At 45.2% G+C, this 16781-nt stretch overlaps 1 protein-coding gene across 3 annotated transcripts in view; it reads left to right on the top strand.

The window, feature by feature from the left end:
* PTCH1 (patched 1) overlaps window positions 1–16781 on the top strand; it is an 88756-nt gene that overhangs the window by 18461 nt on the left and 53514 nt on the right. For 2 of the 3 annotated variants that reach the window (XM_069961748.1, XM_069961749.1), the window contains exons 1-2: window positions 497–1489; window positions 4200–4392. In XM_069961748.1, coding sequence (XP_069817849.1) covers window positions 1304–1489; window positions 4200–4392 — 379 coding nt within the window. In that variant the 5' untranslated portion in view covers window positions 497–1303. Of the gene's footprint in view, window positions 1–496; window positions 1490–4199; window positions 4393–16781 lie in introns of those variants that run through there. The other variant, XM_069961750.1, reaches the window with a different exon arrangement.

Raw genomic sequence — 16781 nt, forward strand, 5'->3', positions numbered from 1 at the left:
ACAGAGGATAAAGTAGAAAGAGGAGAAGTGGAAAGCAGAGAAAAGTGCAGAAACTGTAAAAGAGACAAAAAAGAAAAAAGTAAAATAGTTAAACTACATAGAAACTGGTGAAGAAGAGGAAAAACGAGAGAGCAGCAGAGTGTGGAGAAGAGAACAGAGAGAGCCAGGGGATCCTTTCCTTGTCGGCTGCAGGCAGGAAGGCTCGGGTCCCTTTAAGACTCCCCCTGAAGCCTGGAGATACACACTCACACACATACACACACAAGCCCGGGCTGCCTGGGTGGTCCCTCGACTTTGGTGAGCTGTTGCTAAGCAGCTAATAATAGTCATGTTTGTTGAGTATTTTTTTTGCTCCACTTCAGCCAATGGTAGGAGCGGATTCCCGGCCATCTGACAGCCCCGGGGGCGGCTCTCTCCCGATTCTCCCCTCCTTTTCTCTTTCTCCAAATGGAGAGAGCGAGTTTTTCTCTCCCTCCCCCCTTCTTCTACATCTCATCTATTGAAGCAAGGAAAGAGCAAGGGAGAAAGAGGAGCGCACAGGCAGCTGAGCAAGTCTCCCAGGGCCCCAGACAAGGATCGGGTTGCTGTTGTGCTGCACCGGGTGCATTGTGGAGAGCCGTGATCGCTGGCTGCCCCCCTACCGGGAGGACCCGTCACCGAGGAGGCTGCTGTACCCGGCTCTTCTCCATCGTGCAGCTGCACTCAGGCACAGAGCCCATTTACACGGGGATCCGGACTGCGCGCTGGGAGATCGGCAGGCTCTGGCAGGCGGTGCACATCGCGCAATGTGGGATTAGCTGCTCCATAGTGGTGTAGTGTGCTGGACCGACGAGTCCTATGTTGCTGTAGTGTGCTGGACCGACGAGTCCTATGTTGCTGTAGTGTGCTGGACCGAGGAGTCCTATGTTGCTGTAGTGTGCTGGACCGAGGAGTCCTATGTTGCTGTAGTGTGCTGGACCCTGCTCTATGTTGGTGGAGTCCTGCTCTATGTTGGTGTAGTGTGCTCCTCTTCTCCAGCTCTCACACATAAACAAACACTCTCTGAATGTGGGAAGTGGCGCAGACCTCCGGATCGCGAAATGTGGGGATGGAAGGCGCAAAGTGTGACTCGCCGCCCTCCGCCACCGCGCCTGGAGAAGCATGAAGACGAGCGCCGTGCCAGCAGCAGCAGCAGCAGCCCAGGAACACGAAGCCTTTCCTCCCCCATCACCGGCCGCATAAACCTTAGGGCTGCCGCGGAGTACGAGCCCCTGGCTGCCTCACACCACACAAGCACAAGCTACGGCCACAACCCGGCCACAACATGGCCCTGGCTGCCTATGCTACTGAGCCGCAGGGCACCGGGGAGACAGCTGCCCGGCCGAGGCTAGCGAGGAGGAGGGGACGCGACAGGGAGCCGCATCCCAGGACCACAGGGCCGCCCGACCCGGACTATCTGCAGCGGCCGAGCTACTGTGATGCGACCTTCGCCCTCCAGCAGATCTCAGAGGTGAAGTGGGGATGACTCCTGGGGGGCTACAGGGGGCTGCACTGCTCCTGGGGGGATACAGGGGGCTGCACTGCTCCTGGGGGGGCTACAGGGGGCTGCACTGCTCCTGGGGGGGGCTACAGGGGGCTGCACTGCTCCTGGGGGGGCTACAGGGGGCTGCACTGCTCCTGGGGGGATACAGGGGGCTGCACTGCTCCTGGGGGGGCTACAGGGGGCTGCACTGCTCCTGGGGGGCTGCACTGCTCCTGGGGGGGCTACAGGGGGCTGCACTGCTCCTGGGGGGATACAGGGGGCTGCACTGCTCCTGGGGGGGCTACAGGGGGCTGCACTGCTCCTGGGGGGGCTGCACCGCTCCTGGGGGGGCTACAGGGGGCTGCACTGCTCCTGGGGGAGCTACAGGGGGCTGCACTGCTCCTGGGGGAGCTACAGGGGGCTGCACTGCTCCTGGGGGAGCTACAGGGGGCTGCACTGCTCCTGGGGGGCTACAGAGGGGCTGCACTGCTCCTGGGGGAGGGGGGTGTTTTACAGGGGGCTTCACTGCTCCTGGGGGGTGTTTACACTGCTCCTGGGGGAGCTACAGGGGGGCTGCACTGCTCCTGGGGGGGGGGGGGTTACAGGGGGGCTGCACTGCTCCTGGGGGGGTTACAGGGGGGCTGCACTGCTCCTGGGGGGATGCAGGGGGCTGCACTGCTCCTGGGGGGGGGGGTTACAGGGGGCTGCACTGCTCCTGGGGGGGTTAATAAAGTGGTGCTGTAGAAGGTTACCATGTAGTAGAAGAATGCACTTCTCTGTTTCTTGAGGGGTTAAAAAGAGTGGTGCTACAGAAGGTCACTGTTGTAGTAGGGGGCATGGGGGGTAATCTGGAGTTACTCTGGTCTCTTGGGGGGGGGGGGGGTAGGTTTACAGGATAATGCACTGTTCTAGTGTGTGTGTGTGTGTGTGTGGGGGGGGGGGGTGTAATTGAGTGGTGTTACAGGAGGTCATTAGGTTGCAGGAGGGTGCACTGCTCTGGTTCCTGGGGATTAATATGTTGGTGTTGCAGGAGGGTGCACTGCATGGGTAACAGCTGTAGTGCGGTGCCTGGAGTACAATGTAGTGGAGCTGTAGCACCATTCATAAATAGTAAGGAGTGTGTGCGGTGCATCAGGGGATCTCATACCCTCCAGCTCTATACAAACTCCTGTTAGTTAGATGGAGAAGGTGAGAGGGGAGTTAAATCCCCCTGCCCGTCCCCTCCTGCACACAGGTTGGATATAGCCGCCTGCAGGCATCCTGTTTATTTTCCCAGTGTGTCTGCCACAGGGAACAGTCCCCCCTTTTTCCTCCTAACAAGGATAGACCATGTGGCTGCCCTCTTCTGTTCACTGAGGTTGTTGGGAGCAGCATAGGGCTGATCTGCTTCTCCATTCACAGTCTCTGGATATTACTACGACGTCCATGTGTCTGTGCATTTAACCACGTGTATAGTCCATAGCTGCTCCTACTACTGAGCTCAGTAATGTGGAAACCTGGCCGCCAGCTCTTACACTGGGGACCTGAGCCCGACCATTGTTCTTGTACAAGTTGTACAATAACTCACATCCGTCCACTAACAATTCACAATAGCAATAAAAAAGCCTCTAGATCAGTAGGCAGCGGTGACACAAGAGGGGTGGGGGGCTTAAGATCTGTTTACATAGAGATGTATGGCTATTGTTACTGGTATTTATAGATATTGTGGTACTATAATCACATAACCACGTGGTTCAGTGTTGGACATTATCATTCAGTCATTGCACTGCTGGCAGATGGGCCCTTAGTAAGATTGGCACAGTCCAGGGGGCAGAATACACATGGTGCCAGCTTCCAGTTGGGTGGTCAGACTTGTCATGCGATGATAATGATGCACACATTTATAGTATAAGGCTTTGTCAGGTGTACTTAGATCTAGACCACCTAAGGTGTTGCTATTCAGTGGGAATAGGTGACCTGCTGAGGACTATGTCAGTTGAAGTGACTTATGCTAACATGGTATGAAGGTGGTAACAAATAGCTGGTAGAGATGAGCGAACCTGGAGCATGCTCGAGTCGATCCGAACCGGAACTTTCGGCATTTGATTAGCGGTGGCTGCTGAACTTGGGTAAAGCCCTAAGGCTATGTGAAAATCATGGATTTATCATTTATCATTGGCTGTATCCATTTTTTCCAGACAACCTTAGAGCTTTATCCAAGTTCAACAGCCCCCGCTAATCAAATGCCGAACGCTTGGGTTCGGATCGACTCGAACCTGAACCCGGTTCGCTCATCTCTAATAGCTGGCTATCCTAGTAGCCCCTGACTGCCTGGTCATCATCCCTTTTTAAAGGGGTTATCCAGCACTACAAAAACATGGCTACTTTCCCCACTCTCTTGTCTCCAGTTCAGGTGTGGTTTGCAATTAAGCTCCATTTACTTCAATGGAACTGAGTTCCCAACCCCACCCAATCTGGAGACAAGAGAGGGGAAAAAGTGGCCATGTTTTTGTAGCGCTGGATAACCCCTTTAAGCAGAAGCATATCCTTTCTGTCTAATGCACTGGTATTATAGTAGTAAGACATGTACTGGGACTGTATAAGTGCTGTATAGCTGAATGTGTGTATACGTATTTCATGTTGTAATGTGACATTTCACCCTGTCCCTTGTGATATTATATTTTTTGATTATTAATATAATTTTTTTTAATTTTTTTAGGGGAAAGCTACGGGCAGGAAAGCGCCTTTGTGGCTCCGAGCAATGTTTCAAAGACTGTTATTTAAACTTGGTTGCTACATACAAAAAAACTGCGGAAAATTTTTGGTTGTGGGCCTCTTGATATTTGGTGCTTTTGCTGTAGGATTACGAGCTGCGAATCTAGAGACTAACGTGGAGGAGCTATGGGTGGAAGGTAAGAGAACCTTTTTTACATGCCACTTGTTACCATTTTGTTCTATATGGTGCAGAACCAGGGGGGGAAGATTTATCAAACATGGTGTAAAGTGAAACTGGCTCAGTTGCCCCTAGCAACCAATCAGATTCCACCTTTCATTCCTAACAGACTCTTTGGAAAATGAAAGGTGGAATCTGATTGGTTGCTAGAGGCAACTGAGCCAATTCTACTTTACACCATATTTGATAAATCTCCCCCCAGGTGTTTAGAGGGTGTTCTATGTCGCCAGACACTGTCTCTTTACTATGGTACAGTTGATGGCTTTCGGTCTTTAGTTTTGATGAACTTCGGAGTTAATATTTGTTTTAACGTGCGTTGTCTTCTATATCAAAGTTAGTATTTAAACTGAAATCAACTAGTTGTTGTGGCTGGTGAGGCCTGTAGCAAGAAATCGTGCCCAATGCAAGCTGTAGAGTCTTGTGTGTGGTCCTATGTTGGAAAGCTTTCAAGTTTGACTTCAAGAGGGTGGAGTTGTGCAACATATGTCTCAAGGTAAAAGAAGAATGTAATCCTTCAAATACATGGTGTCACCATAGCAATGGGAGATCCGCATATAGAACATATTGAGGTCGGAATATTGTTGTGGATATTGCTCTTTTTACTTTAATTTGCTCAGACTTCCAAAGCTTTATGTTTGCTTATGCCATGTTTGAGATATAGCTAGTTGATATACAGGTGTGTGATTAGGTAGATCAGCCAGACATGAGATTGGATTGGTTCCAGTAGGCAGCTTTATATATTGGTTATATGTGCTGACAGTATTTTGGTTTTATACTCTTGTCTTTACTATATTTACCCTGTAAAGCTCATTTGTTTTGGACCATGTCTAATCTATGGTCTTGCATGTCTGATGTTTCCATGAAGATCTATCCGATCCTTTTCATCATGAGGTTCCATGGGCTATCCTGGGAAAACTCTTTACTATTGATACATAAACTATAAATATTATTGATATTATCCACTTAGACCTAGCAAGTCATAAATACAGTCAGTGTCCTTCTTGACTTTCCATGGTTCTGACTAGCAGTATTTTGAAGCTACAGAATAAACCATGAAAGGACATGAGAAGAAAACAAAGTGATTACCAGCCGTATTCGGCCAATATCAGCCGTTACGGCCGATAACCGCCTTGTGTAATAGAAGACGATCAGCTGACATGCACTATGTTGGCTGATTGTTGTCTTTCAACATGTTGAAAAATTAACGTTCTACATAGCAGCAATCTGTTGCCGTCACACCGTGCAATAGGAGCGGCAGCAGCAGACCACCGACACCTTCTATGCGCTGCCTGGAGAATCCAGCGATCACCCAGGCAGCCCCCCCACAGCTCCCCACGCCCTCGGCTCTTACCCGTTAGTGGTCGGAGCATGTAATAGCGAGCAGGGAACGAGGAGCAAGCGAGCGCTGACCTGACAGGTCGGTGCTCACTTGCTCCTCCGTATTGCCCCGTTTAATAGGGGCTTGAGAACGGTTTCAGCTAGTAAACTTCTCAGATTCTCCTATCCTTATGTTGAATTGTTTGTTGGATTCTTGGCGTGAACTTGCGATAACATTGCTTCCCAGGCTCCTAAACAGGTTGCCACTTTTAAAGCGCCTTGTTTATTTGACTACAACCCCTATTCAGGTAGTCATTTCTGGCATTGTATCTGTGGTACGGAATAATAAAAAAGTAATAACATATTAGTAATACATGAGTGCCGCCGCTGTATCGGGATGAATATCACGGAAAATTTACTGAAGGACTTATGGAAAAATTTCTCATTCTTTGATATTAGCCAGGCAGTTGTGTCCATGGTTTAATTGTTGGGGATTTTTCTTATCCATGGTTTTTCTTCCATATAAGGTTTTTAATTCATTGGTCAAATAAAAGCTGAATGTGCTATACTGTATATAGAAGTGGAGGCGTGCCAATACTATGTGGATATTTTACTGCAAGGTTTAAGCTAGAGGTGTTACAGCTGTGCGAATAGCCTTTGAAATCTAGAATATTGGGCAATAGACTTTCTAGGGTGGACTGTGTGCTAAAACGGTATTAGTAACATCTAAGGAGGTTCATACTCTTAGATTTGGAAAGTATTTGAAGTCTTGCAGAGAACACAGATCACAATTTAGTTCTCTTTTGAACTGAAAATTACATAATAATCTTATTCATTGCTTTAGAGTCTGACTTGTAGTGATCCATGTTATCTACTAAAGATGGCCGTATGCCTAAGATAGACAGGACCCTCTATAAACAGGCAGAGTTGGCTGTCGGGATAGTCGAGAAGCTACCATATGCATTCACTTGTTAAGACGTTAATGTCTTTAGGCCTTGCTGACAGTTTAATGCGCATACGTGCTATCTGATGGCTGATGGTTTGTGGGGATCCAACATTTTTCTATGGTTTTGAATGTGCAGTTGTTTCACCCAATTGAAAAAAGCTTCAAAATAAAAAAACAAAAGATGAAAATGCCAAATCTAGAACTGACGTGTATGCTTGTCTGTGATGAATGTACCCCCACTTGCTGCAAGCTGTCATCTGACATTTTTGCAGAAAAAAAATTCTGCACTTGTCTTCCTCTTAATTTTTCTACAAACTATTAATTTTTTTTTAAAAAAATTGATATTCTTTCCCACCACAGTAAGTGATGGCATATCACTTTTGGGCACCCCTTCAATCCTTATGAATGATGAATCCTCGCATTTTGGGTGTCGGTGCCATTCCTGACCAGTGAATGAAGCAGAGGTGTATTTCCTACAGAGAGCCAGAGGGTGTCGCTGTGCAGAGGAAACATCCATAGGGTTTGCTGTGCTTCCCCTAGGAGTTAGGCCCTCTTGGTTCTAATGATCAGTAGAGGTACGAGCTGTCAGACCATCACAGCTCAGTACCTGTGGGGGTATCCTAGTCGTGTCCCATTGCTTACCTGGGTGCTAAAATACTTTAAAATCTTTTTGTGGAAATTTGTAAGATGGATAAGACCGAGAAAGTGTATAGTGCAGATAGTTGGCATTAAGGTTGATTGATGTTGCCAGCTCCCACCCTTCCTTTTCCTTCATGACATGGGACATGTGACCAACTGGATGTAGTATGTTACCTTTGTTGTTATTTCTTTTCCTTTGTTTTTTTGTAAAAAAAAAAAAAAAAATTGATATGTCTTGTAGTCACTATATATGCCTTCTGTACTTGCTAGGAAAGGTTGCCATGTGTGTACAACAATTGCACGTGCAAGATATTTACTTGGTCGACCTCACACGTAACTTGATTTGTTATTCATTTCACCCACTTTACAATCATTATTTTTCCTTTGAATAGGGCTGTCCTCTTATAATATGGTACAGACGGGGATGACAACATAAAGGTGGAAATGACACCGCTATATGCTGTTCTTATGTGAAATCCCGTCTAAGACCACTGCACTGTATTTATTAGCCTGAATGGATTTCTATGATTTGCGCCTGTGTGTTGGCTGGACCTGCATTAGATTTTGTGCAGGAAGGCGGCACTCTCTTCCCGCCCCTTTGGCATGTAAGGCACATAGCGGTAAAAAAAAATCACATATTTTTTGCACCAAAATGTTTGAATCTAGTGCTCTAGGCCTAGCGCAACCTTTCTTGAATTTCCTCCTACAGGATGCAGAATAATAGACAAAGCTTTGCAAGTGATGAGAGGCATTGCTGATATGGGCTTAGGGGCAGAGGTTGCAGAAGATTAGAATATGTTCTGGTCTGGAGAGGTGACTCTTTAGATTGTGGTGCATCAGATGTCCTGTAATAGCGAGTAGCTGAGCAGGAGAAATCCTTAGTACCTGAAGTAAGAATATGAGCAGGTGATGACTGTCAAGAAGACACCAAAGTCCCATACTGAGTGATGGTGGATTTGGATTGGTATATCACATTAAATATTAAACTTGCCTATCTAATACTGTAAAGGCCTCCCTTTTGCTGCCAAAACAGCTTTGGCCCATCAAGGCACAGCCTCCACAAGAACTCTGAAGGTGATACTGTCGCCTTACTCTATGTGCGGTTCTCTGCGTCACCCACAAGCTTAGGTGCTGCACAAACCATATATATACCTGTATAAAACTTGTCTTTGTCTTATTATACTTTAAAAACCAATGTAGTTCATCAGTGGACAGTGGCACCTAGGCCATTAAGCCCCTCTCCCTGCCTCAGTCCAGTGCTGGTAGTTTGGGCTAATGGATGCTAAGCCAGGCCTTAATGACACTGTCCAACAATGATAAAAGCACACAGGAAAATTGGGGGTGACATATCACCTCACATCGTATAAACTATGTGGGGCCTCCAATAATCAGCACAATCCACAGACAATCAGTTGGATTAAGATCTGGAAATTTGGAGACCAAGTCAACACCAGAAGCCAAGGTTTCTCAGCAGAACATTGCCCAGGGCATTACTCCTACACCCCCCCCCCCCCCCCCCCCCCCAACACAAGGTTGCCTTTTTTTTCATAGTGTATCTTGGTATTGTTTCCCATGGTCACATCAAGATTATCCATGTGTCCTAAAAGAAAAATATCACACTGGAATAATATTGGACTAGACACTGGAGTAGTAAGATGAAAGCTGAAGGAGGTTAAGAAAAGATAAGCTAATTCTGTAGCCTTCAGAGGAGGTTGTGGCAGCGGGATCCTATTCTTCAATCTTAACAAGATAACACTAATGGCCCTTTTACACGGAACGATTATCGTTCGCTTTTGCACGATAAAGATCGCATTTGAGCGATAATCGTTCCGTGTAAACGCTGCGAACGATCAAGCGACGAGCGAGAAATCGTTCATTTTGATCTTTCAACATGTTCTCAAATCATCAAAAAATTCACAGATCGATTTCACCCATGTGTGAGATTCACCCAGGTGTATTTTGGCATCTATAGAAAATAAGTTATGCTTACCTTTCCATGCTTTTCTGGTGTCCTCCTGCCTTGTCACTGCGTACCCAGCTCACTGCTGCCACCACTGAGACTTCTGAACCTGTTTCTGCAGTGACAGCTTGCTCAACCAATCACTGACAGACGGGACAGCACTGCAGCAGTGCTGTCCTGTCTCAGTCAGTGATTGGCTGAGCAAGCTGTCGCTGCAGAGACTTGTACAGAAGTGTCCGCGTTGGCTGCAGTCAGCTAGGGACGTTGACCAGAGCACCTCTTTCATCAGCCGTCAGTCACACATCAGCTGTTACATGGAGAGGCTGGTGGGCAATGATTCTTAAACTAGTTGAATGATCGGCTCCATGGCTGATCGCTGTCTTTTTTTTACATGGGGTGATAACAAAAAAAATATTAAATGTATTTTGGAAACTTTCTTTATTTCACATATACTGTTGATTTAGATTTTGAAAGTTATAATGACAGTGACTCTTGAAAGGTCAGACGTAATATTTTATTTTCTCTATGAATTAAATAGGGTTTTTTTTTTAGTTAGTTAGTTTCAAAACTAATTTTGTAGAATGTGGGGCATTTGCTACAATGTTTAGTTATCCCCAGGTGCAGATCCAACCCAAGGGAAGTAAACTCCTTATCTTTATTACTATGCATGTCCAGCTGTGATGGCACTATCCTTGTTAGTGCTAAATAGATGGTGATAGTGATGTAGTGGTGGGTCTTTGGCGCACAAACAAACATTCAACACTTTGGCTCTGGTTTCTTTGGTAGAAGCATTGACAGTGTTTTTTTTGGTGAAGTGTTAATTGTCAGATAAGTATTTCTTTACAATAGTGGCAAGTTCTTATAATACACTGGCGTCACTAGCAGATACATGTTTAGCATCCCCCATAGCTGAGGAAGACATGCCGCAGGCAGAGAGCCTGTGAGACAACGCTTTGGGGGCACGGGGTGTGGTAAGTAGCACTTGTTTATTATCTTCCCCCCGCCTGTTGGCAAATTTATTATTTTTGCCTTTATTTAAAGGTGATTTTGAGGTCAGCTCAAAAGATGCAATCAATTACATACGACAACTTTTCGCTTCTCGTTTAATCATTGCTGATTTTACACCAGAAGATTACTGCTCAAATACGAACGACTTACTGCATGTGTAAAAGGCCCTTTACAGAAAGGCTAAATGATGTCACTTTTATCAGTCACAAAAATAAACACACAGAGTGTGCACTATAATCTGTACCACCCTGCACAAGTCTGGATCTTTAGGGTGTTCTTAGATGTGACACAATTGTGTGCCACTAGTACCAGAGATTCCTTTCTAATTGTGTCCGGCATTTGGGCTTTACACTGCTTAAAGGGGTTGTCCAGCTAGGACCTCTTTCTATGCTATGCATGGGGGGGAGGGGGAGGAGAAAAAACAGTGACAGTGGCAGTGACAGCTGCTGAATGGCTAAGCAGGCCTGCTACACCACGTCCTCAAACCTGGAAGGCACCAGACAGTTGTGGTGCAGAATGGATGGCCATGCAGGAGCTAGGGAGGTTAGAGTATGGCATGTTTTTATGTTTTGTTTTTTCCTCTCACCCCCTCCCCACACACAGTGCAGAAAGGGGTCCATGCAGCAGCCATTACTGCCCCATCTAAGAGCACCCTTAAAGAGACTCTGTTAGCAGGTTTAGGTTGTCCTACCTCAGGGTAGCATAAACTAGTGACAGAGAATCTGAACAGAATGATGGATTACTTACATTGTTCTGTGTAGCTGTATCCTCCTGAATAACATAGACAATAAGTAGTCCTTTCCATTATGTGCATGAGCCCAGTAGTCCCTGATATTCATGAGAAGCAGAAAACTCCACCCACCAGCTGCTGATTGGTTATCTATCCATGCTGTGCATAGGCAGTCCACTGTCAATCAGCGGCTGGAGGGTGGGGGGAGGGGTGTGGCAAGAATCCTATTCTCCTGCAAATTAGAAGAACAGCTGAACAGAATGACGTAATACACCGATCTGTTCAGCATTTCTGTCACTACTTTATGCTGCCCTCATTTAAGGTGGCATAAACCCAGTGACAGATTCCCTTTAAAGAGAGGCTAACCAATCAGATACTTTTACTCCAAAAGAGCCCTGAGTAGAGCAGCCATGATCAGCTGATTGACATTAATCAATCAGTTGCAAAAAAGATGCATAGAAACTGCCCCATAAAACCTAGTAGACAGCAGTAGATAATACAGGAGGATGGTTCCAACTGTTTGTAACGCAGAGATAGACAGCCATGTCTAGCCTTTTGTAGATGATTTCTACCACCCGCATATATTTATCAGATTCACTTTTTCATTGCAGTCAGAGTATTAAGAAGCGCACTGCAAAGCTGCTTCTTCCTATGTTAAAATCTTATGTCCAAAAAGTAATGCCTGTGTCCAGTTGGTGTAGTTGATGGCTGATGGCCACCATAGTGCCATAATGGTACTATAACTGCTACATAGTTGGGTTGTCATACAGTGAACACATGTTTTATTGCCTTGTTGTTTCAGTATACAACATGTGAATAAAACATTATCTGCTGGTTACATGTTTTATTTTACCTAAGCAAATTTCACAAATCGCCATTGGATTCTGCTTGGATATTTCTATATACATTTTCAGAAACACCCTTTACAAGGCTTGACGGAGAGAGCAGGAAGGTAAATATTGCCAGCTGCCAGTGCCAAGAATGGGTTCTCCGAATATATTAATTAGAAAAAGCTATTCATACAAACTGGCACCAGTGTGAGAATATAGAATTACAGAACTATCAGATGCATAGAATAATCACATATTACATTTTAGGCTATGTTCTTAGGCATTGTTTTCTAGTGTCATACACATTAAATTCTATCAAATGTTGATAGATCCTGACAATTTAAATTCGGTTTGCCAGCAATCTAATGTATATAGAGGGCCTCCTGGATGTGTCCTGATAGCAGATGTAGGGGGAAACAAGGATTAGACATGCTGGATTTTAATCTGCCCAACCCTTTTGTTCTTTTGGGGGGTACTCTGCTGCCAGAAGTGTCTGGCAGTGGCGTGTCTTTCTCTCCTCTGTTACAGAAGTATGCACATTTAGCGGAGCTTTCAAAGTTTTCATGTTAATAGGGAGGTTTTTGGAAATGGCTGTAAGTCTCCCACTATCTCAGTTGATAAGTAACTTTTAGTTTTCACCATAGTGTTTCTGTGTAGCCTAGTCAGAATGCCCAAGCTGATCCCCTGTCCAGTGGACACATGGTCATCCGAACTTAAAGGAGAAGTCCGGTGAGTTCTAAAAGCCGGGAGGGTGATGGGAGAAACTAATTAAAATTATAATAAAATTACCTCTCCCCGTGCCTGCGGTGAACGGCGGGACCGGCCACAGGACCCCCACCAGAAGTCATTTTCCCCCAAGTTGTGATGACATCACAACCCTGGGGCCGGGGAATGCCTGTCCCGGCCGATGGGGACAGGCAGTAACTGGCCGAGCAGCCAGTCTGTCAGCCAAATCATGATGTGGACACCCCCGAGCCTGGCGAGGGTCCCACGGCAGCTTCTGTCGCTCACCGCGAGCAAAGGGAGGGGCAAGTTGTTACAGTGGTATTACATGTGACTATTTCCCGGCGCTAAACGATCTCAAACAACCGTTATGACGAACGATTTTAATCGTTCACCCTATTACACAGGACGATGATTGTTACTTACAGTCGTTCTTGTGCTCGTCCTTTCCTGGCTCATAGGCCAGGAAACAAACAAAGGATGTGTTATTACACCGAACAATTTGTGAACGATCAACGATAAAAATAGGTTCAGATTTTATCAAACGATCAACGATTTCTCGCTGCTTGTTTAATCGTTGTCTGCTATCACACAAAACAATTATCGTTCAAATCCAAATGAACGCTTTTTTTAAACTATTATCGTTCTGTGTAATAGGGCCCCTACTTGTAATCAATTTCCCCCCTCCCCCTGCAGGCCGCCAGGTTTTAGGAATCACTGGACTTCTCCTTTAATCATGGAACAAAAGAAGGTGATGACCTGGTTTGAGAAATTATATTTTTACTTACATCACATTGATGGTCTGGTACATCATGTGTATCATCTACCTGGGGAATAGGTGGCACCAGGATGCACTGTTGGAAAAAGACAAGCCAACGAAAGCAGTATGGTGCCTGGACTTTTTATGCAAGGAAACCTTGGTCCTGGCATTCATGTGTATTATACTTCAATATATACCACCTATGTAAAAAGGTAGACCCCATCTTGGCAGCAGTATGCCCTAATGGCAAGTACCTTTATCTACAGGATAATGTGCCCATGCCACATTGCAGAATATATCCAGGAATGGTTTGAGGAGCAGGACAAAGAGTTCTACTTATTGACTTGGCCTCTAAATTTACCAAATCTCAATCGGATCGCTTCTCTGTGGGTTTTGTTGGATCCATGGAGACCCTACCTGGCAGCTTACAAGACCCAAAGGATCTGCGACTAATGTTTTGATGAAAGCTACCACAGAACAGTTTGAGAGGTTTTTAAGGGTCAGCACCAAGCGAACCTACCCCATGATAGGCTGGTGATTGTAATAGTATGGCTAGTAAAATATCAGATGAAGACATGACATTGGGAGGCTGGGGTGCTTTCCAAGTAAAGAAGACTTGACATTGAGAGAATCAGTTACCTTATTCTTTATATCTTTATTATATCTTTGCGCAATTCCTTTGTGAGATCACGGTTCGGCCTTTGGTGGGTTTTGTGTCATTTTATCGCCTAACGATGACTCAGGCATCTTGGGTGGTCATGGGGAGTAAAGAGACAGAATCTTCTACAAGTTGATGACTTCATAAAAGTTCAGTCTGGTATTTCTGGAATCGGTGTTTGGCTTTCCCCAGATTCCCATTGCACCATTACAGTTTAGCCTAATTTTGAGACTTTATTGATGCCCGTGCTAATAGTGAGCTGGATACAGCAATTTATTGTAGAGAAAAAGCGGAGAACACATGTAAGCAATGTGATATTTCCTGGAATCATTTCCTTCAATCCAAAGGCTAAGCAAGTTGACTTTGCCCTCCCCAGAATGCATACTTCTACTTTTGTGTGAATAGTCCCCTTCATTGATGGTTCGCTCTATGCTGTTATTAGTTATACATACGCTAGACACATCCCTCTGGTTTTAACTGAAGCCTTGCAAGTAAAAATCAATAGGAAAATGTAGATTAATACAAGTTTTCTTTCTTTCTTCCTTTTTTTATTTCTGAAATCATTGCTTAAGGGCTTCTGGCCCCCAGCTCAGGAATCCTGACCAAAATGCCAGAAGTATTACACAGTCAAGGATTGCAATGTAAACAGTGCTCTCTGCCATAAGAGCAGGGTGGTCCTTTTTTTTTTCTTTTTTCAGTTTTTTTCCCCCCCTCCCCTTCAAGGAGGGGGAGAGGAGGGAAAATGCCTGTGCTCACAGCACAGTAGTTGTAGTGTTATTTGTGTTTTGGCTGCACAGATGGGTTTTTCTTATGAGCTACAGTATGAGAGTACAGATGAATTAATATCTTGGACAGGCAGGAACTAGCATCTGAAACGCTGAGATACTGTGTTATAAAATGCTGCTGGGATATCGTTGCTTGGTTTGGCTCGATCATGCTTTGTAACTGGAAGGATGTGTGGAAATGTATATGTGCGTATGTTCTACCTTAGTAATTGCTGTTTAGCATTGTGGGTATTGAACGCATGTGGACTGTGGAATATCCGTGCCACACACAGTGTTAAACCCAATATCCGATGGAGTCACTAAGACTCTTTGAAGATCATTCTGTAATACATAACTGTTTTCTTTTCAATATACTTCTCTTCAGTGACCATAAACATAGGCCGAAGGATCGGGTAGATGCAATTTTGCAAGTTACACAAGGGAGAGAGTGAAAAATAACCATTAAAGAGTTTAAATATAACACCTCATATTTATTACAAGCAGATACAAGCCCTGGAAGAACATTGGGAGAACAGATGGAAAGGAAGTTATGGGATATGGGGCCAAGACTTGGGCTTGTAAAGAACACTGCGGTGTTAAGTGTGAAAAGGGAGGTGAGCCACTTTATCTGGACAGCAAGTTGGATAAAGTACCCAGGGCTGATTTGTGTCAGTACGGCTTGTCATCGCCGCTTCATTTCCAGGGAGTGTGGAGGTATCTCAGGAGTTAGCAGAAGGTTTTGTTTGGGGGGGGTTCACTTCACATGCAAGGCACCCATGCAGGGGAAAAATGTCTTAAGACATTCAGTGTATAAGGCTGGGTCTGCATAAGGCCATAGAGTACAGCTGAGAAAAACAAAAAAATCCCCCCATATATTTTTATGAACGTAACTAAAGATTAAAAATGTCTGCAGATCTTGCACAGGGTTATGTGTTGGAAAAGCATTTACCACCGTGAGCTGAGTTTCGGTCACTGAAGTCAGTGGGAGAAGCCTTCCGCCAGAGCAGAACATGCATTTAGTCAGTGTGCGTGTGAGAATTTATTTCTCTCTATTATTGTGTATTGGGCACATGGCTGATATAGTGAAACCTCTTTGAGATGACCACCCAATATGGCACTGAAAAAGGAGGGAGACCTTCTCAGAGAAGATGGCCAGTGTGTGTAATACATGGGGGAACCAAATATATCTTTTGCAGGAACTCTGATCTGGATAAATAGGTGGTCCTCTTAAAGAGGTGGATTTTTGCGGAGGTTCCATTAACAGTAGACATGTTATAAGGCCACTTTTACACTAAGGGCCAGTTTACACTGAGTAAAATCTCCCCTGACTCAGTGTGACACTGTTTCTCTATGGGAGGGCTTGCGCGCCTCCACTGTCCGCTCAAAGAATTGACATGTCAATTCTTTGAGCGGAGAGCGACTGAAGCGGAGGTGCACGAGCCCTCACATAGAGAAACAGTGTCATACCGAGGCAGGCGGGATTCCACGGCGGAACTCTTTGCTGATTTCACTCCGTGTGAACTGGCCCTAAGAAGCAGTTTAGGGTCACAAATTTCCAAACTATTTCTGGGTAACTTTTGGTACTATGACCATAGTAACCCATTTGGACATATGGTGAAAATTAGGTATACAATAGGTATATGTGACCATGTTGATTTGTACATGTATACTTATAAACTTCATTTATAGTGAAATTGTCATGGTGCTTTGAAGAAGGTCTTCTTTAAAAGCTTTTAAAGCCTTAAAATAAACTAAAGCCATACACATTGTATGAAAGTTGGCTTAGTATCTGGCTGACAGTTTTTTCCCCTGATCACTTTAAGAAACATAACCTGCTTTGCTTGGCCAAGCGTCTGTGTGTTTTCATTGTAGAGAGTTGCATTGGCTTCTCTTTAAGAACAAAAGGATCAGGCAGTTGGAGTCCAACATTTGCCATGGTGGAAGAGTTTGGAGGCCACCATGTACATTACAGGACTGGCTAGTCCTGCAGAAATATTGGGTTCAGTTGCATTT

Source organism: Dendropsophus ebraccatus, chromosome 3, assembly GCF_027789765.1.
Source record: "Dendropsophus ebraccatus isolate aDenEbr1 chromosome 3, aDenEbr1.pat, whole genome shotgun sequence".
Taxonomy (NCBI): domain Eukaryota; kingdom Metazoa; phylum Chordata; class Amphibia; order Anura; family Hylidae; genus Dendropsophus; species Dendropsophus ebraccatus.